The sequence below is a fragment of the Pseudorca crassidens genome, chromosome 21 (assembly GCF_039906515.1).
Source record: "Pseudorca crassidens isolate mPseCra1 chromosome 21, mPseCra1.hap1, whole genome shotgun sequence".
In the NCBI taxonomy this organism is placed as follows: Eukaryota; Metazoa; Chordata; class Mammalia; order Artiodactyla; family Delphinidae; genus Pseudorca; species Pseudorca crassidens.
In genome coordinates, this window is record NC_090316.1 from 28810120 (window position 1) to 28835099 (window position 24980).

The 24980-nt window shown below is 38.0% G+C and overlaps 1 protein-coding gene across 2 annotated transcripts in view; it reads right to left on the reverse strand.

The window, feature by feature from the left end:
• Positions 1-24980, reverse strand: part of CSMD1 (CUB and Sushi multiple domains 1) — a 1750344-nt gene that overhangs the window by 458168 nt on the left and 1267196 nt on the right. For both annotated transcript variants that reach the window (XM_067722119.1, XM_067722118.1), the window contains exons 9-10: positions 15926-16050; positions 5194-5315 (exon numbers count right to left, since the gene is read on the reverse strand). In XM_067722119.1, the coding sequence (XP_067578220.1) occupies positions 5194-5315; positions 15926-16050 (247 nt within the window). The remainder of the gene's footprint in view (positions 1-5193; positions 5316-15925; positions 16051-24980) is intronic.

Sequence of the window (24980 nt, forward strand, 5' to 3'; positions counted from 1 at the left end):
ATCGTGGCATTTGGGCTGGAAGGGTGTCTGTGAGGGAAACACAAGGATGCTTAGTGCAGTGTTACAGCTGACAGTGGTGTCTAGTCTCTGCTTCTCCACCAATCTGTGACTCTCCTAATGGGAAAAGAAAGTCTACTGAACTATATCTATTCAAATTCCATTTCAAAACAGCTTAAAATGTTGTAAATGAAAATGAATGCCTTTTCTGTATCTGCATGAATTTGTTACTTGAAATTATGTACAAAATCCGCTGAATAATAAAAGAAGTCAATGCTCCTTCCCCCAAAGGGACTCTGATAAACAGCTGTATTTTCTTAAAAGCACTGAACATAAAGCAAATTTTCTTATTTGTCTTTAGATGTCAAGTTATTCATTAAATCAAAGGTGCAATATAAATGTATAAATTGCTGTGACTGGTTACCCATCTCTTAAATATCTCTCAAATCCATTTTCTTCTCTCCAAGTCTGATGCCGTTGTGCTGATTTAGGTTCATACTGTCTCATAATTAAAATAAAGTCCTGAGGTTTCCTGCTTCCAATCTTGTGCCCTTCAAATCTGTCCATCTGACTGTGGGCAGAATGGTCTCTAAGACATAATGTGCATTATAATGTCCTTCCTTCCCTCCATGCAGTGCCCTACACTGACACCCTGGGCCCTTAGCATCACATTTAAACCCTTTACCTGCCATTCAGGGTTCCATTTATGTCTTTTTGAATCTAGCTTTATTATTATTAATAATAATAGTGAAGAGAAGGAAGGGATGGAGAAAGAGGGAGGAGCAAGGGGAGGAAGAGCAGGAAGGAGGCATTTGTCTTAGTATTTGGAAGACAACGTTTTAGGTGTTTTACACTGACTTTATCCTCTTCACAACCACCTTCGGAGGTGGGTGCTGTTAACACCATAAGGAAATACTGGGGCTCAAAGCCATTAGGCGTTAAATGGTTGTTTTTTGTATGCCACCTAGTCTGTGATATTTTGTTATAGCAGCCTGGATGAACTACATAAGACAACGTTCAAATGTCTTAAATCACTTCAATCCTGAGTTTAATACCAAAAGAATACTACTCTCTGAGGAGCTCAAATTAAAATTAGGTACTAAAATTATGCCAGCACAAAATGTATTTGAGAAAAAAATAAACACTCACACACACATATATCCATACATCAAAGGATTCCAAGGAAAGCTGTCTTCCATGTTTAATCCTTTCAATGAAAACCCCAGGGATAAATGTTGGTGAGCATTTGCTAATAATTCCCATAATCTGTGGTTCACTAACCACCTATTACTTTTAGGGAATTTGGTCACAGGACTCCTCAAGAGTTTTACCTGAGAAAATACATATTGTTGAATGTGTTTACAATAAAATATATTAATAAATATCTTATTACTTGTGTTCATTTTTACTGAATTTCTACTAGACTAGTTCGGCAAGAACAATTGTTTTAGAAACCTGCTTCTCCACTAAATTGAATCTTCTTGAGGAACTTTTTTGGGTTTTTTTCCAACTTTTTGCCTACATATCAGTTTCTCCCAATATATGCATATTAATATAATACACATTATATTAATACATATAATTCTAATATGCATTATATATGTTTTAATATAATATACATGAGGATAATTATATATGTACATAAATAAACGTATGTAAGTGAATAGACTTCTAGTATTCCTTTTAACTTGACATCCCTCAGTATTATAAATTGTAACATACGTTACTAAGAGACACAATGAACTTCCCACAATAATTACTTTCTATCAGCCATTTTATGTTAACACTTGGTATAAACTGACACAGGGAACTTGGTTATATAATGGTCAAAGCAGATCTAAGACCAGGAAAGAGTATAAATCATCATGAGAGGGTTAATCTTTCAAAAGAAGAGGAGTTTACTAACTAATCTCTCATTGACTCATCAATTTGGAAATTGATTTTAGATTTCTATTCGATCTTATTTCTTAAAGTTTACAAAGCATGTCAAACAACAAATTAAGGTGTACCAACAACTCTTCTTATCTAGAATTCTGTTAATGCTTCTAGCAGGAGTCACTGTCTGGAAACCTTTACATAACTGTTCTTTTTTCTTATGCTCAATATGTAATATACCTTCATCACCATGCGCTTCATCGGGAAACCCCCTTATGTGGACTGTCTCCCAAGGAATCAAATTAAGCCTAATTATACTTAATGGCAATGGCTGCTGCTTAATTTGGATGGTAATTCTGCTTAATTGAGATGCCTTCAGGTGACTAAATAGTGCTCTTGTAAGAAGATCAGTGTGTTAGTCTATCAACTGGAAGCCTTGGTTCTTCTCTGAACATTTCACCAAAATAAATAAAGGAAGGCAAAGAATTTTCTGAAGCAGTGTAACACAAAATTCCTGAAATTTAACTTGTGAATTGTTACGTGTTCAGAGTCAATAAAATATATATGAAGTCTTTAGAAAAATTTATGTAAATGTACAAAAACATGAGAGAGAAAAGTGAACTTGTATAATAAGAAAAATGTAAAAACCCAAACTGCATAAATTCATTATTTCATTTGTCACTTTGCAGTTTGGCCAAGTTTAAAAATCAACTTCAAAACATCAAAGTACATATTTAATGAGTTTTAACTAATTTTAGTCTACTGGTGTCGGGTAAAACAGGATTATAATGGGATTTGAAACATTTGAAAAGCAAAAGATCAATCTGGTGATAACTGAAATCTCTTCCTTTGACCTTTTGCTTGTCTGCATGTGGTAGACATGACTGGTTATCCATAACCATATGGAACCATAACCATATGGTTATCCATAACCATATGGATAACCACTGGTTATCCATAACCATCTGGCTTCCAGATGGTTCTTTCCTCAGGCTGTCCATGATCTGGATTGTGGACATTTTACTCAATTGGACCAGAAGAGAAGCCTCTGGGAATTTCTAGACAATTCCTACCATTTCTAAGAAAGACATGCCACATTTCTTCATTGAACACTGAATGTGATGGTGTGGCAGCATCTTGTGACCTAAGGCGGATGTTATCACTGCTCTGGAGACCCGAGCAGAAAAGAAAGGCAAACACTTGAGCCCTCAGCAAAGTTACTGAGTTCCTGAATTAAACCTGGAATCTCCCTGGCTCTGCATGAAATAGTTTTTCCCTAAAACTTCTGGCTTTTAGTCAGCTCTTCTATTATCTACAGCCAAAAATATCCTATTGACGCACTGAATAACCTATTATTTCACTTCCTTGTGGTTCTCGTCAAAGTGATAATGGAATAGATAGCTACAAAAGAAATAACTCTTCTTTAGTGAGGAAGAAAGCTAAGGAAGAGGCTATCACAGTGCAGTGCAAAGAGCACGTGTGTTTTTATCCTGCAATAAGAGTAAGGAGCTGTGCAATCTTACCTTCCCTGGGTCTCAGCTTCCTCTCTGTCAGGTAAAGGGTTTAGACAATGGGAACTCTAAGCTTCCTTTATTTGCACAGAGATATCAATTATTTCAGTATATACAGTGTGGATGAAGAACGTCGCCTGCCGCATCAGTAAACAAAGGATGTTGTGGCCATCAAGCCACCAGCCTCTGCACCCTGAGGGGATTCAGGTTGGAGAAAAACAGGATACTGGCCCTAGACAGTTGAGGTGCTGTGTATCAAAGGAATGATTTCATTGACCCCAGACCCTTGCATCTTCCCACACATAGAAAAGCGCTAAATTCCTTAACTTGAGAGGTCTGGTTTTCTCTTATTAACAGTGATCTTTTGATGTTCGACTGCCTGTTTTTTCCCAAAACCTCCTTTATATCCTGGCTCCTCCTGTACCTCTTCAGAGCAGTCCCTGAGATCTATCTGAGAGGCTGTCTCCTGGGCTTATGTCTTCACTACATCTGCCGAATAAAACTAATCCTTAACTTTTAGGCTGTGTTTTCAGTTGACAATTGGAAAGAAACAGAAACACAGATATACAGGCACATCTTCCATATAGGAAAATATTTATGATTATCCCATATGTAATCTGGATTTAAATGAATTTTTAAAATACTGGAAGGGGGTTAAACAAATCCCCTGACGATTTAGTTTGGAGCCACTACTTTCCCTGTTGGAACACCAGGGTATCCCACTTCAACCATACAAGAGTTTAGTATTTTAAAACTCTACGTGGCACTTGTAGTTGCAAGATCACTACCATTCATGACAGTGGAGCCCAGTCCACCCTCCGGCTGGCTCTGAGAGAAAGATGATGCCACGATCAGGACTCTCTTTGGCTCTTTGTCTTCTCTGCATGACGTCACACACATCCCAGGTTTCAGCAGCTAAGGAAACACCTGGGAATTCCGAATTGACCTCTACCAGGGAGACCCACTTGGAGACACAGCAGGCACCTCACTCTCACTATGCCTAGAGCCAAACTCATCATCTCTTCCCATAAAACACTGGTTTCTGAGGCCCTTTCCCTGGTTCGAGGTAGGGAGAACTTCGAATCTATTGCTCCAATCTGGAATAATTAGGAGAGTAAAGAAGGGCATCATCATCAGTAACTACGCAAGGACAGCGGAGGCCCACCAGGACTCCCCAGGAAGCTAGACCCTGTGCCCATTCTGGTCAGGGCTTCACCACACGCCCCGAAGCCCTTCTTGACTCCGCCTCCCGCTTACAGCACCTGCACTTGAAGCCAGGTGGACACAGTGTTAAGCAAGAGAATCAAAACCACCTGCCCATGGCTCCTCACCCCCCCCCCACTCCCCACCCTCCACACATCAGTCATCAAGTTTTGCTGAGTAGATATTAAAAGTTCTCATCACAAGAAAAATTATGTGTAACTATGTGAGGTGATGGATGTTAACTAAACTTATTGTGGTAATCATTTAAAAACACGTACCAAATCATTATGTTGTACACCTTAAACTAATACAATGTTATATGTCAACTATCACATCACAATAAAACTGGAAAAAAGAGAGCATAAACATAACCTCCAGAACCAGTAGGGGGCAAGCACACTGAGAATACTCACTAAGAATTAACTGAATCTAAAACTGGCTCTGCAACAAATGTAGACAGATACACACACAATGCAGCAGAAGATTTTCAATTAAAACAACAAAATGTAAGGGTGCATGACATTCACCAGGTTGTTCGTTGTAAATAGTTGCCCAGGCAGAGTGCTGATTTCGTCAGGTATGCAGAGGGGGAAGATGAGAGCCTTACCTTGTCTGGATCTGTTGTGGTGATGACCCACACACAGTGTGCATTGTCTTCGTACTGAACTGGGTAATTAGGGGAGGTAATGACACCACTGGGCCCACGCAGATTTGATCCACACGTTCTAGCTAGAAGTACACAGAGATGATATTATTTTCCACAGGATTTCATCTGTGTGATGAAGACACAAGACATACATGGAACTTCAAGTTATGTGTCCAGCATTTATTGCAATGAAAAGCTATCTGTGAACTCAAGCTGGCAAGTAGATTTCGCTCAGCCTTCAGGACCCTTGCTTGGTATCTGCAACAGTAACCTGGAACTCTTTATTATGTTTCCCAAGGCACTGACATTCACAGAATGACTTACTTACAATAGCACCATGGACAATGTCAAATCAAATTAGTCCATTTCAAGCACCATTCTGACTCAGAGACGGTCTGTATAGACCTTTGGTTGCACCCAATGCAATAAGAATTCAGGAGACCGGAGTTAGTGTCTCAACTATGCCCTACACGATATGACCTTGAACCAGTAATCCCGACCCCCCACAGCTTCATCCTTTTAATTTTAAACGAGGAGGAACAGACGATATTTAAATTTCCTCTCAAGTTTTACACTGTATCATTGTATTCTGTAACAAACTGTACCCATTTCCTTATAGCACAATGCAAATAACAACTTAAAATACAGTTGAATTTGTGAAGAAAGAAAATAGAAACGGTGGCTCTAAAAGGAAAAAGAAAATACCTTAAAAATGAAAGACCAAGCAAATCATGGAAGTAACATAACCCAATAAGAATGACTAAGTTTTGAATATAAAAATATTTCAACTGACCTCCACTTTAAGAAAGAAGCCTTTAAAAAATCAGTACACAATTTTGTAAATCACATGTCAGCCTGAACTCCACTCTTAACATTAATAATTTAAACTGGGTTTGAGAAAAGAGCAGAAGAAACTAATTCCACAAATAAGAACTAATACAAGAGAATCTCAGGTCCATTTTCCTAAGATACCATATCACACGAACTGATTAAACTGCTGTCCACTGAAGAGTAGATTTTATTCATAACCCACCCTTCCTTCCTTCCTTTTGTTGGCTGAGCAGGTCCGGTATTGTCCTAAGAGACTGAGCTACAAGAGAACAGGATTCTGACCCCCAAGGGCCAGGCTGTAGGGGAGGAGTCACAGAAACCTTTTAATGGGGAAATCCCTAACTGCCCTCCAGGAATATCTCTCTCTCTTCCATTTACATTGATACAGCAATAATATCAATTATGCCTACTCCTAGTATTGTAATTGTCAATGTACAGATCTCTCTTTCCAACAAGGTTGTGGTTCCCTTGACCTTGGGAAAGCATCCTTCCCTCACTTATCTGTATATCCTCAGCACCATATCTAATGTTGATAGTTGCTGACATAAAAACTGTGGGAAGCTGACTTTACACAACATTTCAGGTACTTGATACTATGAAAATAATTAGCTAAGAATTAATCTACTATACATTGATTAATAAAAACATATGAAAGTTAACTTTTAAAATATTGGCATTTGCTTTCCAAATGAATACTTTTTAATAAATATGGATAAAGTGTCACCTGGTTTTCAAACCCCAGTAGGCGTGTCTTGGCTCCAAAGGTCATTGAACAGAGCAGAGCCCACAAGCACATACACCTGTGCTGTATGATTTCCCTCTCCAGTGAGTCTGCTTTTAGGAACATGTTCTCGAGAGGATCATGAACTTCAGATCCGAAATTTTCTTAAAGCCTTCTAATATTACGGGAATTAATTACAGAAACTTAGAAGAAAAGTTATCAATAAAATTTGAGTTATCACACCTTTGTGTTACCCTACTTTGTGAAATTTCACACTGAAGAGCTGATAGAAACATAGAGTGTTACTCAATAAGTATCTGTTGACTAGTTTTAAACTAATATTATCAAAGTGCCATCCTAAGCATTTCAAACTTCGAAAAAAGACATGTGAAGAATGTGTGCAGTGGGGAACTAATGTGTTATATTACCATGGACAATTTGTACTCATCCAATCATTAGCCCCAGCTGTCACTCTGCTAGAAAGTTCACCAAATCTGACAGCCTGTCAATGGCCCTGGATCTTAGTTCTTTGCTTTGAAGCTTGACCTCAACTTGACTTATTGAAATTGGTTCCCAGCTCTTCATGGAATTCATCTTACCCACTGTTTGGGGAGACAGGAATTTTAGTGATTATATTTTTAGTGAGATAACTATTAGTAAAATTTACATAGGAAACCAGCACATTTTGTACATTTTCCTGCATACATAGTACTGTGTTTCACATAGAACAAGTTATGAATCCAGTCCCTTCAGAAGTATTTCTCACCAAAACTTGTCAAATTAATACATAAAATATTTTTTCATTTTCTTACAACTATGTCCCTATTTTTGCAGTACATTTTCCTAATAAATTAGCTTTTTAACTCTTTTTTCTACCCATACTTTTAATCAAGCCATCAGAATAATCAGCTGAAATGAAGTATGTGGGAATATTCAGGGCAGGGATTTTGTTTGTTTGTTTTGTTTTCCTCCCTGTATAACCTCAACAATTAGAACAATTCCTGGCATTCAATAGTTACCCCATAGATACTTGTTGATGTATTTTTTGAGTAGGTTGATAGCCTTAAATAATATGATTTAACTCTAATTATTTACTTCTAATCCTCTTTCTTGGGAAACTGTTGAAAATTTTAGCTAGTACCTCGGTCTTTGCCTTTCTAAGTCGTCCCCATTCTAATCATCTGCCTCTTCATCATGTGATCATCCTACCATCATCACACCAATTACAATTCATTAGGTACTAGTTTCTTATATCAAGGCTTTCCTACTAGTCAGAGACAATTCTCAGATTTTCTATTGGCCACAACTCAAAGTTCAGCCATCTATGTGTAGAGTCGCTATCAGATAATAATAATGTTTCTTGAGTTATCATGATTTCTGTGTGCCATTGTCCAAATCCACATGGCGGATGAAGCACAGACTGGACATTATCTTCTATGTCTCCTGCAGATGATCTACTGCCTGGGGTTTTTTCTCTGCTCTCTGGTTCTGCTGCAGGAAGGGTCATACCAAGCTGCAATTTCTCTGAATTGTATAGTGGAGAGAGCAGAGTGAACTCTACTCCTTCCCCTATAGCTGCTCAGACACAGAGAAAGCTTAGCGACCTGCTCTGATTATGATGAGCAATCTCACTGTGTCCTTGCAGACGGGGAACTACTTCCCACACAGTTGCTTCTGGATTAAACACACATTGGATTAGTCAACAAAGTATTTAATTAAGCAAATAATTAGGTAATTACAATATACTAGTGCCAAGCAAGTTTTTATAGCAAAATTTAAATGCATTCCCATAATGGAAATGTATATACACATTTATACGTATTACAGTTGAATATTACTTTCTGCTCCTGCAAAGGCTTTCCCCCTTGTCAAAACCTTTTTGGAAATATAACACTAACATAAAGTAATTTACACTTAAATCTTAAAAATGCTTAATAAATGTTCTTTGATAATAACCACGACCTAATTAATGTATAGCTAGTATCACTCACATGACAGTGTTCTAAATTTGTAAACTCAAATTTTGCTTATATCTTACATGTTTTTAAGATAAAAGCAGAATTCACAAAATGATCATTGGAAATATAGCTCAAGGAAAGTGGAAAGGGAGTATAAAACTAACCAATTCTGAAGCTTCCCTGGTGGTGCAGTGGTTGAGAGTCCACCTGCTGATGCAGGGGACACGGGTTCGTGGCCTGGTCCGGGAAGATCCCACGTGCCGCGGAGCGGCTGGGCCCGTGAGCCATGGCCACTGAGCCTGCGTGTCTGCAGCCTGTGCTCCGCAACGGGAGAGGCCACAACAGTGAGAGGCCCGCGTACCACAGCAAAAAAAAAAAAAAAAAAACTAACCAATTCTGAATGTCAATCTGTGCCATTTATCCATTTAATCACTGAATATTTATTATGTATAAAACATTTGTTTCACACAATTTATCTTATATAATTTGAAGTAGTAATTTATCTATTTATGTATAATCAGTTCCAGGAATCTTTACTGTTCTATAGTAACTACTTAATTAATCAAAATAGTTGAAGAGAATAATATTCTAATTGACCAAACTTAAATTAATAGGATATCTGGACTCACATCTGAAGCTTTTTTCAAGCACATTAAGAATTATACTGGATAGTGTATATCTTGTATGATTTAGAAGAAAACCACAGACTTTATGTCTTTAACCAGACTGTCAGCCAAAATGGGGAAAGTATGTCACAGGTTAAGAGCTTGATTTTCTTAATCACACCTGAGTTCTAGGCCTGGTTTATGAAGTTACTAGATGTCCTATCTTAAATTATTTCATTTTAAGCCTCTCAGGTTATCCACATAACAATCATAACTTCATCTATGATAGCTGTAAGGACTGAAGGAAAGAATTCGAGTAAAGCCTTCAGCGCATTTTCCAACACACCATAGCATAGGGAGTAAGGAAATAACCAGTAAATGCTTTGTAAGAGTTGGGCACTATTTCAGGCATAGAGGATACAGCAGAGAGAGAATAAAATTAAGTTCCTTGACTTCCTCAGGCAATTATACACATGACCATCTAATTCAGGAGGATATTTGACCTTTACAGAAAAGCAGAGTCGGGGTTCAAAGCATATCTGGAAGAGGGTGGGCATGGAAGGGTTTGGATGAGACAACATCTGATGACCAGTGTAGGATGGAGACCCATATGGACACCTGGGGCAGAAGTGTTCCAAGCAGAAGGAAAACAAATGCAAGGGAGCTGTCACAAACTTCCCAGGCAGGTTCTAGGAACATAATTAGCACCAAATTAACATTAGCTTTCAGGTCATTTTATGTCAGTAGAATTTGAGAGGAGTGGTATAAAAATACATGGCTTTGTTATTTCCAGTAACTTAATAAAAAATAGAGAAAAACATGTTTTTCTCCCAAGTGACATTCAAGTAAAGAGTATAAATCCTTAGAAGTCTAGAAGCGAAACCAGAAATTTATCCAAATTCACTGGAATTAAAGTAAAAGTTAAAAGTGTGAGAAATTAAGAGGTACAAACTTGCAGTCATGAAATAAATGAGTCACAGCATAGGGAATATAGTCAGTAATACTTTAATAACTTTTTATAGTGACATCTTGTAAGCAGACTTATCATGGTGATCATTTTGTAATGTACAGAAATACTGAATCACTATGGTGTGTAACAGGAACTACCATGGTGTTGTAGGCGATTATACTTCAAAAACAAACATATGAACAAACAAACTCATAGAAAAAGAGATCAGATGTGTGGCTACAAAGGGGGAGAATGGTGTGAGGGAGGAAGGTGGTCAAAAGGCACAAACTTCCAGTTATAAGATAAATAAGTACCAGGGATGTGATGTGCAGCATGATAAATACACTTAATACTAATGTCTCTTACATATGAACATTCCTAAGAGAGCAAACCCTGAGAGTTCTCAATATTTTTGTATCTATCACAAGGAAATATTTTTTCTTTAAAACGTGTGTATGCTTCTTTAAATCTCTGAGCTCACGGCTACCTGATATAATAATTAGTATTAAAATATAATCTTACAATTGGCTCTGGACCTTTAATCTGGTAGAATGAAGTCGTCTTTCAGGTATAAATGGTCTTTTCACTACCATTTAAAAGGTCATTCCTGTATGGACAGAAACTATCAGTAGGGAAGAATAAACTGTAAAGTTCTTGGTAAGTGAAAAGTTAATAAGTTAAGGGTAATTCTGAGCTAACCTGACCTGGAATCCCAAGATAATAATAACTTTATTCTGTGACCCTTGGTAGCTCTAATTGGCTTCCATGTAACCACAGTTAAAATTGCAAAAAACACTTCACTTTTCTTATGTGCCCTTTCAACTCAGAGAGCAACTAAAAATATTAATTCCACAGATCAAAGTGCATTAGCATTAAAAGAAATTCTCTCTATATATCCTCCCTAAATACTGATGGAATGAAATGCCAGCTGGAACATTTTACTTAAAAAAAAGAAGTATATTCTCTTCTTCTCTTTTTTGTTCGCTTATTTAAAACATCTACTGCTAGTTAAAGATACTTATACAGTTCCAAACAGCTCATATTTTACCCTGTGAAAACTCATAATGGTTGTTTTCATATCCCTAAACGAAGTAAGCATAATTTCAAACAAAATCACTTGTGTAATTACTGAGCTATGGCAACCATTCATCCCTGTGGTAACAGGAAGAAAAGGTAACATCTCCCATTCTCAGAGCTAATCAGCTAAGGTAAGTAAGCATTGGCTTAGGACCCAGTGTCCAGATGTGAAAGATCACTCCTGACTCACCGCAATTTATCGAATGCCTCTACCAGATATTCCTTCTGTGGAGAAGGCATGATAATTACTTAAGAGTTAGAGACCCTTCATGAAGAAGGGAGCCTCGAGAATCAGTCCTTCCTTAACTGACTGAGTTGAAATCTCATAATGCGTGCAATGCTCAGACCAGAGGCATTTTATTGCATTTGATAGATAGTTGAATTTAGAACATGTGGCTGAGATGATCAATATAAGGGCTGCTTTAAAGGCTCACAGTGCATCAGGAAAACCCAAGCCATGGTGCTCGCCTCTTACATACAATGTATTAAGGGGTAGCACAGAGGAGAAGATGAACTTGAAAAATTGCACTTGGTGTCTGGAACCTACTGACAGCTAAGTAAATATCCCTATGTTGTGTTTTGGGTAGCATTTGAAACATCATTATGTTTCATGTTATCCATTTCCCCCTACACTTTAGACAGCTAAAGCTATCTTTATAGAAATAGCCATAAAAGTTCCAACTAAAGAAAGGTTTTTTCAGCTCTTCTTTAATTGAGGAATCAGTCATTAAAAGCCAGTACAGACACTATTTCCAGTAGAGACACTATTTAAAGGAGAGAATGATGACAGACTCAGGGCTCCTAAATGTTGCCAACCTGGAAAATGTATGGGCTTTAATAGAAGAAAGTATGTTCTACACTGAGGGATGCCTGCCAGGAAACCACCCATGACTCATGGAGATCACTGCTTCCCTTCACACCCACAAGCCTGTTGAGTGCTGAGAAAACTGGAACTGGGCTGAGCTACACAGCCGGAGTGGCGCTGTCCATGGTAGCCACTAGCACATCTGACTATTGGGCACTTGAAATGCCACTGGTCTGAGCTGAGATGTGCTCTGAGCATAAAATGCACACTGGATTTCCAAGACATAGTATGAATAAAAGAAAGAGAAAAAAGTAAAGCATCTCCCTATAATCTTTTTGACTGCACATTAAAATTATATTTGTAATATTTTGGTTAAATAAATTATCGATACGTTATTAAAATTAACTGCACCTGCTTCTTTTCCTTTTCAAATCTGGCTACCAGATGTTTTAAAATTACATCTGTGGCTTGCATTTTATTTCTAGTGGAGAGCCCTGCTCTAGAGACTGCTCGAAGTGATCCTCTATTGGGTCAGCCTACAGATGCACTAAGATGTTTGACCATCCATCTGTATATGTAATCGATCAGGTCATGGTATATGGTGATTACTTATGTTATATAAGACTCTGTCACCCAGACTAGAGGGAAGGGTGTTCCTGCTGGCTTTGCTGGAGGAAGCTGCCTCTTGTGAGAGGGCAATGTGGCCAGGAGGTGAGTACAGGGCAGAGAAAGGGAGTTGGGTGTTGAAGGGGAGGACAGGTTCCTTGCTTAACCATGATACTTACAGATGAGCCCTTTCCAGTCCAGAAAGTGGGATATTCATATACACACAGCTCCACCCTTTTTTTCATCCATATAGCTTACACATATAGTCCTGCACTGATACAAAAATGCCAAGGGACATGAGAGAGGGATGAATGATTCTCTAATTTATTTGCACTCTCCACTTGTGAAAAGCTGCAGATGATACGGGGAAGCAAAAAAAAAAACAAAATGTGTCATTTATTCAGTGATTTATCCCACCTCTGCTTATAAAAATATACCCCCATGGCAAAGATTCCCTTAGTATCTATTCTCCTTTTCTTTCATAGAAATATAATTGTTTGGCATATATTTAAACACACAATAGAAAATATACATGTTTCTAAGTCTCACAACAAGGTGAAAATATCTGGCTGGATTTTGGCCAATGAGAATGAGCAGAAATGCATATGATGGTTCCTGCAGACTCTCGTTAGCATACATCTGCTAACTCTGCTTCTTCTAACCTCCTCCATCCAATCACCTGGAGTTTGGATACCACCGTGGACTCTGAGGATGGAGGCGTGACCATAGTGAGGACAGAGTGAGTCTTGAGGACATTTTCATATCTGAAACAGACCTGCCGTCCTTGTCCTGTACTGCCTAGCTCTTAACTTCTGTATAAGAGAGAAATCCACTTCCATTTGTTTTAAGCTTCTCTTGGGTTTGGTTTTCTGTCACCTAATTGTTATCACCTAATTCTAAACAGTTTATCTCAAATTCTTCTATTTAGGAGATTTCAGGACTTTAATTTTTTGTTTAATGTCGTACTACTCCAAATGCTCTAAAATACTTATTTCTTTAAAACTGTGTTTTTAAAGATATTTTTTACTGTTCTCTAGACACAGTCTGCTATCATTCTATTGTGCAGATCTAAAATGTACATCCTATAAGAAAACTCTTCTTAATTATTTCTTGCTGCTATAGCTCATTATTTCAGGAAGTTAAAAGTAATAAATTGAAAAAGAGCTAAAGGATTAGTCCATGAAAATGAAGGTACATCTAATTAAAGCAAAACAGCTGAGTTAACAGCTGGGAGGAAAAAAGAAGAGATGAATAAAGTTGAGTGTGACAAACAGAAGTGGGTGTGGAGAGAGGTGGGGAGGCTTCCAGGGAAACCAGGCCAGAACCACACAACAAAGACCCTGTGGGAGAGCTGTCTCTTCTAAAATGATGAAGCAGGGCATTAGAGTCTATGGGAACAGGAAGCCAGAGGACTCCTCCTCTAATTACCTCTAAAAGTGAGCAGTTGGCAGTCCAGGAGGATGGAGGGAAGTGTCCCACCATTAGCCTGGATGGAGCAAGCACCTGCGTGTTTGACACCAAATCAGCATATAAGCTGGGGCCAATGTGCTGGGAAATATTGTTATGAGTGTAGATGAGATTTGGGCCAAAGGGAAAAAAAAGGAAAACTTCTGGATTAATAAGTAAGGTAAGAATCAAATAATATCCTACTCAATAGTTTCTTTATGTTACTCTAAAATATCAATTTAAAGCAGATGCACATTTACTAGTTTTGTCTAGTGTGGGCTTTTAAATAATGACATATGTTCCTGGTATAGAAGAGCAAGAAAAACATTTAAAAATGAAAGCATATTTTTTTCCTTAGGGCAAAGATAATACCTGTGGCTTAGTCCTCATTTGTAACTGGGGCATGAACATTACCATCCTTTCATGGGAATATGGATTTTGCTACAGTTCCTTTGAAAGCCTAATGATGTCACTTTAGTATTAGTGTACAAATAGTCTAGTGACCAAAAGGGGAGGGGCGTAGCCATACACATTTCCTGACCAGAGGTGGGTGCTTCTCCAAGGAGGGAAACTTTTCATGGGAAAGGGCCACCTGCAACCAGACCACACGCCCACTCTGCCCTCGGGATGAACAGATGCTACAAAGCTGTGTTTTCTACATGTAAAAAGCCACCAAGTTGTTATAGGTAAAGGTACACTATACTAAAGCCTGCAATCTAGTATTTTAGCTTTGATGAAACTAGCAATGTATTTTGCAAGTACTTCATTTCACAGGATATAACTTAACACTGTTCATCTTGTATTGTACCTTTTTACCACTGGAACATTTTAAAATAAAAATTTATGAATCCATTCACTTGAAAAAGACTATACGGAGGGATAAGATATTCTTATATATGAAAGTATATAAGAATATACTTTTTATTCCTTGTTCAACTTAGTACCTTTTTTCTTCTTCCTTTAAAACTACCAATTTGCATAAATTTTTTATGGCCAAAATGCAAACAAAACAAAATACCTAGTTTTTCTTTTAATTTTATTGATTCTTCCTTAGTAAAATAGCCAAAACAGTTTTCTGCTGGGATCACTATGGCTTCTATACTTCTGGTAGAATTCTTCACGTACTTCACAGAAGCAACAAATACATACTTTGGCCTCACTGAAGAAGATGGTGATAATGCAATATTTTGCTCTTCTATGTCCAAGATTAGTTTAATATGATTTAATAATAAAACGATGGCTTCAGATCATGTTAACAAACTCCCTTTATCACTGATACTATCAAAACCCAAGAACTCAACTTCACTACTATTGCAAAGTGAGAATTTTTAGATATGCAGGGACATGCATAAAGTTTTCCAAAGCATCTGGTTATGTAACATATTTTCATACATATGCAAACTGTGTATATAGATAGATAGATACCAAGTTATATCGAGTATGTGTGTGTGTTTGAATGATTAGATTTGCTCATGTATTTCCTGAAATTTAAAAACCACAAATATCTCTGGAAATGTTTGCCTGCTAAAAAATTTCAAAAAATATTTCTTGTTTACCTACATCACTATGAAAGCATAAATCATCACCACGTTTTGCTCTGCCTATACACAGTGCTTTGCACGTAAATCGTTCAGAAAAGCATGCCAAATCTGAGGAAAGAGAGAACCTGGGCAGACGCAATCATACAGGCCTTACCTCGGCAAATGGGCCGGTGGTCACTCCACGCAGCCAGAGTCTCCGTGACTCTCTGACACGTTATGCTCTTGGATCCCTGGAGCACGTAATTGTCCTCACAGGAGAACTGTACATTTGCACCAACCCTGAGCAATTACAAAACCAAAAACAACCCGAATTACTCATGGAAGACTTCTTAAAAAAAATCATCACAGTGCTGCTACTGTGTTATGCCGTCAAAACGATATTAAACATTAAGTGATCCATTAGTAATTATTCACAGATACAACCCTCTAATGCAGCACAAGGCCTGGATTCAAATTTCCGTTCTGCCAACTTCTGCTAAATAAATATATGATCCTTAAGGTATCTTCTCTAAAATTAAGACAACGACAAAGGTGGCAGGACCATGTGTTGTGGATTAAGTAAGAAAATGCATGTGAAAGAAGTGAACCCTGGAAACAAAACAAAGTTGGATGTCATTCCACATGGATAAATATCTTACCAAAAAAAAGACCGAAAAAGCCTGGGTTAAGAAAATGTCTCAGTACACAGAAAGACAAGTGCTGTATGATTCCACTTATATGAGGTATCAAAAACAGTCAAATTTATAAAATCAAAGACTGGAATGGTGGTTGCCAGGGGATGGGGGGAAGAGGGGAAGGGAGGAAGGGGGGAAATGGGAAATTATTAATTCAAAGGTATAAAGTTTAAGTTAAGTAATATAAATAATTTCTAGAGATCTGCTATACATCATTGTACCTATAGTCAACAGTAATGTACACTTAAAAAATTTAAAGAGGGCTTCCCTGGTGGCGCAGTGGTTGAGAGTCCGCCTGCCGATGCAGGGGACACGGGTTTGTGCCCCGGTCCGGGAAGATCCCACATGCCGCAGAGCGGCTGGGCCTGTGAGCCATGGCCGCTGAGCCTGCGCGTCCGGAGCCTGTGCTCCGCAACGGGAGAGGCCACAACGTGAGAGGCCCGTGTACCGCAAAAAAAAAAAAAATTTTTAAGAGATAAATCTCATGTTAAGTGTTATCATCATCATCATCAAACTTGCTTGCAATGAAAAACAAGGAAAAAAATGTCTCAGTAAAGAATTTATCATTGCAAACATTAATTATATTATATTCAGAGAGAGGTCAGTGCTATTATATTTCAGAAATACATCTTATAGGAAAAGAATAATTTGATTTACAAAAAAGCAATCCATCCAGCCTAGAGTTAGATGAAAAACTGCTTTGGCTCCAGAGCTGCCTCTGAAAACATGAAGCCCTAAGGTTGTAAGCAGTAACGAAACGTGATTGCAGAATCACAAACCAACAGGTGCATGAGAAGATGTGAGAGGCATACATCAGGTCTGAGCACACCCAATCACTTCCTTCTAAGCCTGTTGTCTGGCACTGAGTTGAGTGCAGCATTATTTTATTATCTGACAAGCCTATTGTTACAAGAGGAAATTCTACCTGTGTCTTCCATTTGACAAACCCTGACGTTGACGTTGACAAAAATGGGAAATGAAAGAGAGTCTTTGAGAGAAAATATGCATAGTTGCCCGTGTTATGTGTAAAGTTATTAATAGATAAAAGATAAGGAAAAAAATAAACAAATGCTTTCCTTCCCTGCTTATTGAAAAAGTCTAACCTGCAATATCACAGTGAACATTATTCCAGTAACATTATAGCAGCATTTCCCACACTTCTGTATAACACTCTCGGAGGATCATCACAGATGTCTATAAAAATCATGGAATCAATTTGAAAAATTCTGAATTAAACAAAATTAAGCATCTTTCTTTTCTAAAGGGGACTTTCAGTTTACTAAAATTTAATATGCAAAATGTGTTTCACCTACTTAAGAGAATGTAAAGTATGTAGAATTTTCCAAATTTATCTGGTCAGGAAGCCCTTTTGCACTAAGTATCCAGGGCAACTAGAATTCTATGAAAGTAACCTGCAACTTTACCAAATTCACTGATGAGCTCTAGCAGTTTTCTGGTGGTGTCTTTAGGATTTTCTATGTATAGTATCATGTCATCTGCAAACAGTGACAGTTTAACTTCTTTTCCAATTTGGATTCCTTTTATTTCTTTTTCTTCTCTGATTGCCATAGCTAGGACTTCCAAAACTATGTTGAATAAAAGTGGCAAGAGTGGACATCCTTGTCTTGTTCCTGATCTTACAGGAAATGCTTTCAGCTTTTCACTGTTTAGTATGATGTTAGCTGGAGGTTTGTCGTATATGTCCTTTATTATGTTGAGGTATGTTCCCTTTATGCCCACTTCTGGAGAGTTTTTATCATAAATGAGTGTTGAAAATATTTGCAAATGATGTGACCAACAAGGGATTAGTCTCCAAAATTTACAAACAGCTCATGTGGCTTAATATCATCAAAACAAACAACCCAATCAAAAAATGGGCAGAAGCCCTAAATAGGCATTTCTCCAAAGAAGACATACAGATGACCAAAAGGCACATGAAAAGATGTTCAACATCACAAATTACTAGAGAAATCCAAATCAAAACTACAATGAGGTATCACCTCACACCAGTCAAAATGGGTATCATCAAAAAATCCACAACAATAAATGCTGGAGAGGGTGTAGAGAGAAGGGAACCCTCCTACACTGTTGGTAGGAATGTAAATTGGTACAGCCACTATGGAGAACATTACGGAGGTTTCTTAAAAACTAAAAATAGAGCTACTATATGACTCCTGGGCATATATCAGGAGAAAAACATGGTCCGAAAAGATACACGCACTCCAATGTCCATTGCAGCACTGTTTACAATAGCCAAGACATGGAAGCAACCTAGATGTCCACTGACAGAGGAACGGATAAAGAGGATGTGGTACATACATACAATGAAGTATTACTCAGCCATTAAAAAGAAAGAAATAATGCCATTTGCAGCAACATGGATTGTCATACTGAGTGAAGTCAGTCAGACAGAGAAAGAGAAATATGGTATGATATAGCTTATATGCAGATCTAAAAAGAAATGATACAAATGAACTTATTTACAAAACAGAAACAGACTCATGGACTTCGAGACTGAACTTACAGTTACCATGGGGGAAGGGTGGGGGAAGGGATGGTTAGGGAGGTGGGGACTGACATGTACACACTGCTGTATTTAACATGGATAACCAAACAAGGACCTTCTCTATATATAGCACAGGGAACTCTGCTCAATGTTATGTGGCAGCCTGGATGGGAGGGGACTTTGGGGGAGAATGGATACGTGTATATATATGGCTGAGTCGCTTTGCCGTGCACCTGAAACTATCACAACATTGTTAATTGTCTATACTCCAATATAAAATAGAAAGTTAAAAAAAAAAATTCTGTGGAAGTAATTTTGAGAAACACTGTGTTATAAAGACATAATATGTATTATTTTTGAAAGAGAAAAGTGGAAAAACCAAAATGTAAACATAATTCTCATTTTCATTGTTAGTCATAGCAGTTATTTAAAACAGCTACACTTTTTAGACATATACATCATAATGTCATTGGCCTTTGGTCTTTGTTTAAATTTCCGGAACCACATTGAATAAATGAAGTAAATCTGAATATTTGGTTTGAAAACAACTATTATATCTCCGTGTTCTCTGTTCCAGGCCCCAATCTTCAGTTCTCTTTGTTTACCTAAATTTCAGTTTTCATACTTTTCATCATTCTTTCAATATATTTTTATTGAATATCCACTGTGTGCCACACTCTACTCCAGGTACTAAATATGCAGCAATTCATAAGACCGACAAAGTCCCAATCTCATGGAGATAACATTCTAGTTAAGGGAGGACAAAAAACCAAACAAACAAATCAAATGAGAAGAAAATGAAAGTGTTTTTAAGTACTGTGAACAAAATACACCAAATGATGTGATTAATAACGGGTTAGGGAGAGTCGGGATTTAAGAGTCCTTCAGAATTTTTTATGATCGTCTCAAACTAAGGTGCTAGTATCGCACATAATTTCTAGGCATGGTCAAACATAAAGGAAGGAAAATGAGATTATTGCTTCCCTCTGGCAACCACCTACTTCAGTTACCAAAGCCTATCATTCATAGTTTTGATGGAGTGTACTCCATTCCAACAAAATGTCTATCTTTTTCATACATGCTGTTCATACATCCGATCAACTTCCTTTAGGTATTCTTAGTGAACTGTGTTAACTTTGACTACTCTATCTCATTTCTGGCAATATATTATAGATTTATCATCCAAAATTGGAGAAAATATGGGCAGTGTTGTTTTTTGGAAACCATGAGAAATATGAATGACTATATTATCTCATATATATTTGAATGAATACATTTCTACAAAAATGAGCAAAATATATAGCGATATAGAGAAGAAAAAAGCTTGATACAAAATTGTTACCCCAGATAACAGTTATCTATATAAGTATCTGAATCTGTATATCAGGAAAATTAGGCATAAAACTATTTTTAGCGTGGTAACAGAATCACAAGTACACTTTTGTTTCTATACTGCAATAATCGTAGTACTTCTGATTTTATTAAAAGTTAAATTTTTAAATATTTTAAAATCCTACTATTAGATTGCCCCATTTGCTCTCACTCATTGAGACAGAACGCTCTCACACCTAACAGAGTTCACACTCTCCTCAGATTTCCAGCAGACAAAAACTACAGAAGCCTCTTCTACTGCAGAAGGTAGAAGACTCTTCCTAATGTTCCATAATCACTGTAGTATATCACAGAAGATCTAGTCCAGAAATCTCCATCTGGGTTCTGGGGAAATCAGTCCTCAGTATGGACAGAGTCTGATATGGAACTCATTCCTTAATTTCTGTCCTGAAACCTTTTGACAAATGACTGGAAATAACAATTGATAAAATAGTGAGGCTTCTCTACTTTCAAAGCATTAAAATTATTAACAAGAGCAACCTCTTAGCTTGACGGCAGTTTGGAAAACAGAGCCACTGATGGGTAAACTCATTCCCAAGAGTGAAGATGAGGAGTAGTCTCTGCATTGAGATGAACAGGGTTGAGCTTGAAACTGATGATGATCCAACTTCTAATGTATTATTTCAAACTTTTGCTTTGGTTTTATCTAGCACTTGAATCAGTTCAATTTAAAATCCATGCACACTGTCAGCTTCAAATATATAATAAACTAAGCTTTTATTTATGATTTGATTTTATGATTACTATGTTTGAAGGCACATGTATAACATTAGGAAGTTTAATTTGGTTTACTGGAAAGCACTCAGAAGAAAATAACAGAAAAAAAGAAATTAGTATCTTCCCATTGGCAATTAAATTTAGAACACCTAAGAATTATTTTGTCATACAATTTTGACAATTGTTAGTAGCTGGAAATTGTCAAAAATAACAGAAAACTGATTTTGTATAAGATCAAGATAAATTGTGTATTGATAATAAATACCCAAATGGCAAATTTTAAGTTAAATAGTTGAAGCAGAATAATTTGGTGTTTTAAATATAATAGAACAGAATAGAAAAAAACACACTTTTCACTTCTTCAGTGCTTAGCACTTCCAAAAGGCTTGTCATTCAAAGTCTGAATTATGAAGACATTCCATTTGTCACCATCTACTTGACTTTACCTATAGTTTGAAGAGACTTTCTAGGTGAATGAACTATTTCTAAATATGGGTTTCCTAGAGAATGGCTATTTGTGCATTTATGTAAGATTGGTAGTATAATTATTTCTAAAAAACCCCACACACAAAGTAACTTAAAGATTAAACTAGAATCCAAAATAGGATGTGGAATGATTTAGCTGTGATGTGTAACTATCCATTAATTCAGAGATAACTCTGACCTACCTGAGTGGCTAGATGGGCAGATCCCACCTGTTACCTCAATCCATGCTGGCTGGTGTTGATTGAATCTATTGAAGCAACTAGTTTCCCCATTTAGAATTTTCTAAATGGATAAATAGATTGATAGATTGATATAGACGATACACAGATAAATATCTGTCTCTTGGTTAAAAAAATCCAGCTCAAACAACATACTTAAAGATTCATAAATACAAAAAACTAGATACTATTTTTAGGCATCAGGGGTAGGCATTTACACATTTTGCATCTGCAGCAAAAAGGAGAAACACATTATATTATACTGTTTTCACATTTAAGCAACAGAAAGCACAAAAATTAGAGCAAAAAACTTTCTTTAGAACTAAGCTGAAGTCAGGATTTGCTGTATTTCTCTTTGTAAAGTGAACACAAATGACATGGGGAAATTATATCTGGAACCACACTGTACCAAAGGTATAGATATCCTGCTTAACTATTTTTTTTTATGTATAAAAAGGCAACAACTGAAATTTTAATAAATTTTCAAAGATTTTGTGTGGGTCATCAAGAGAATTTAGAATCCCTGGAAACCCAAGACACAAAGGTCACCTAGGCTTCCTCACCAGATTTTTTTTTTTTAACATCTTTATTGGAGTATAATCGCTTTACAGTGGTGTGTTAGTTTCTGCTTTATAACAAAGCGAATCAGCTATACATATACATATATCCCCATATCTCCTCCCTCTTGCTTAACTATTTTTTGAGAACTGGAGCCATGTGGCAGGATAATATGTGAAGTGGTAAAGGGTGTGGGGGTGTGTGTGTGTGTGTGTGTGTGTGTGTGTGTGTGTGCGCGTGCGCGCGCACAGGCACAAGGGTTCACACCTGTGATTTTTCTCCTGTATTTTACTTACACCCTGAGGATGCTGATACTGGCATAGCACGAAGAAAAATTATAGGTGTCTAAATCCAGAAGTGTCCTCCAGGTGTGTGAAATATGTTTAAAGGAGCAGTGATAATACATTGCTCCCCATTCCTCATTCCTCACTATGAAACATAAAAGTAAAGCAGCAAAAAAAAAAAAAAAAAAAAAAGTAAAGCAAAACACAAGGCCAAGCTGAGGCAGGTGTCAGGTGTCAGGGCTGTGGAATGCAGTGCCCTGTTATCCGCAGCACCCTGGACCAGGAAGCAAGTTGGGTGAGGCAGTGGAACAAGATAGGGCCTCGCCCAGGGCAGTGTGTGGGCTCCCAGGGCTAACACAGACCCGTTCCTCTTTCCCAGCTGTGACCCTATGGACAAGTCTGTGTCTAACGGCACAGCCTCTCTAAAGAAGAAAAGGCAGCATGGGAGCCTACGACTAGGAGGTGGAGCCCCTGGGCCCTCGAGTGACACAGCAAGTCGTCCCCAGGGTGCTCATGCCTCTTGAATGTTGGCTGTGGTTGGTGGAAAGGAAGCCCCAGGCTCAGAAACATCTCCCCTCCAGGAAGAGGATGTGTGCCCGGCCAGGAGCCGGGGACGATCAGGACAGGAATCCGAGGGGCAGGGATAAGGCGGGGAAGCCACGCCCACTCCCCACCATTGAAATGAGGGCCTTTCCGTAAGCCCTGGCATGACATCATCAGCAGAGGGGGAACGGGAAGTGAACAGCTGACTAAACCTGATAGACTAAGAAATCACGGATTTCAAAAACTTTTAAGAGTAAATAAATACAATTTTCTGACTCAGACTAAATGGGGATATTGAAAAAGAAATTAATTACAGCCCCAGTACAAAGAAGATTACGTTTTGCACCTCTGAATTCATGGGCTTGTAATTAAACCGCTCACAAGCACTGAAGCTGACTCTGCAAACAATAATCACTCTTCTTAGCATATACAAGCCCCCCCACCCTCCCCATCTCTGCCGCTCCCTCCTCCTCCTTCTCCCTCCCTCTCTCATCTGTCTCTCTCTTCCTCTTCCTCCTTCTTACTTCTTTCTCATTAAAAAATATTTACTTCCCATAAATAAAATTAGTTATACAGGTAGCTTCCGGAAGTAGATGTTAAAGCTTCCAGAAAACTGTAGTAGGAAGAATTTGAAGGTATTTTTGTAACTTTGGAAGAAAAGAAATGACACTTGATACATGAAAAGAAATGAGAAGAAAACTGTCAGGAACACTTCCAATGTTCTTCAACATCTTTAGTACATTTGGACTCAAGTCCTCCTTCTACAAATAAAATATCCCCACTGCCTTAAACAGTGCCTGGCATATCACAGGCACTCGAAAATACATGCTGAACAAGTGGAGAAAGACAAGTCACTTTCCTGGGGCTACATGTGTCAATCTGTCAGTAAAATGGGCCTGAGAAATAACGGTAGCAGAGAAATCCATCTACTCTTCATCCTCTTTACCGGCCTTTATTACAGCTCACCTGCATTGGTTCACAACTGGTTATGGTCAGGCTTTTAAGCACGAGGTGCCCTGCTAGTCATAAGGATGTACGAACTACTGGGGGCAGGAAATACTTCATCCAACAACCACTGGGCAATGAGGTCAAGAAATATAAATTACTATGGGAAAAATGATTCTGCCCTCAGTGAAAAGGTAAAACAATGACATTGCCAGAAACTGAAATTTGGGTTGGGTCTTAAAAGATTCATATAGTTTACTTACTTTTCTCAAAATGAGTATCTGTGTTCTAGAGTGAAACCCACCATAGAAAGCCCTGTTGGTGTCAAAGTTGGTGATCTGTTCAGGGAACTGCAAGTAGCCTGGTTTGTCCAGAACAGTATTTTCCAATTCCTGTTCCAAAGAGGGGCCCATTCCTTCCTGCTCCAGAGTTTTTCCCCTTTAGACTTGGGTATTTGGGGTCCTCTCCTGATTCACCCCTTCTCCTTTCCCTCTCTTTGAGGTACAGCTTAGCTCTTTTACTACTCCACAAAATGTTTCTTTTGAGAAATATTAACCTAAAGCCCAGAAGTAGGAAGGGTATGAGGCTTGGAAAAGGCCACCCAGAGAGGCAGTTCCAGGAGCAAGGGTCCCTGAGGGAAAGCATCATGTTTCACTCACCTTGAAATCTCTCACAGCCTCCAGCAGAGTTTATTGCGCTTATGATATCCCTGAGATAGATGTTTGTAGAATGACTGCACAGGACAAACAGGAGACAAAGGCATGAATTCAGATCATCTCCTAAATGTGCAACCGGCCACCACAGTGCAAGGCTGCAGGGAGTAAATCCCAACAGCAGCATGTGAAACCCATCTCTGCAGCCACCTTGCAAGTGCGTGTCTGTTATT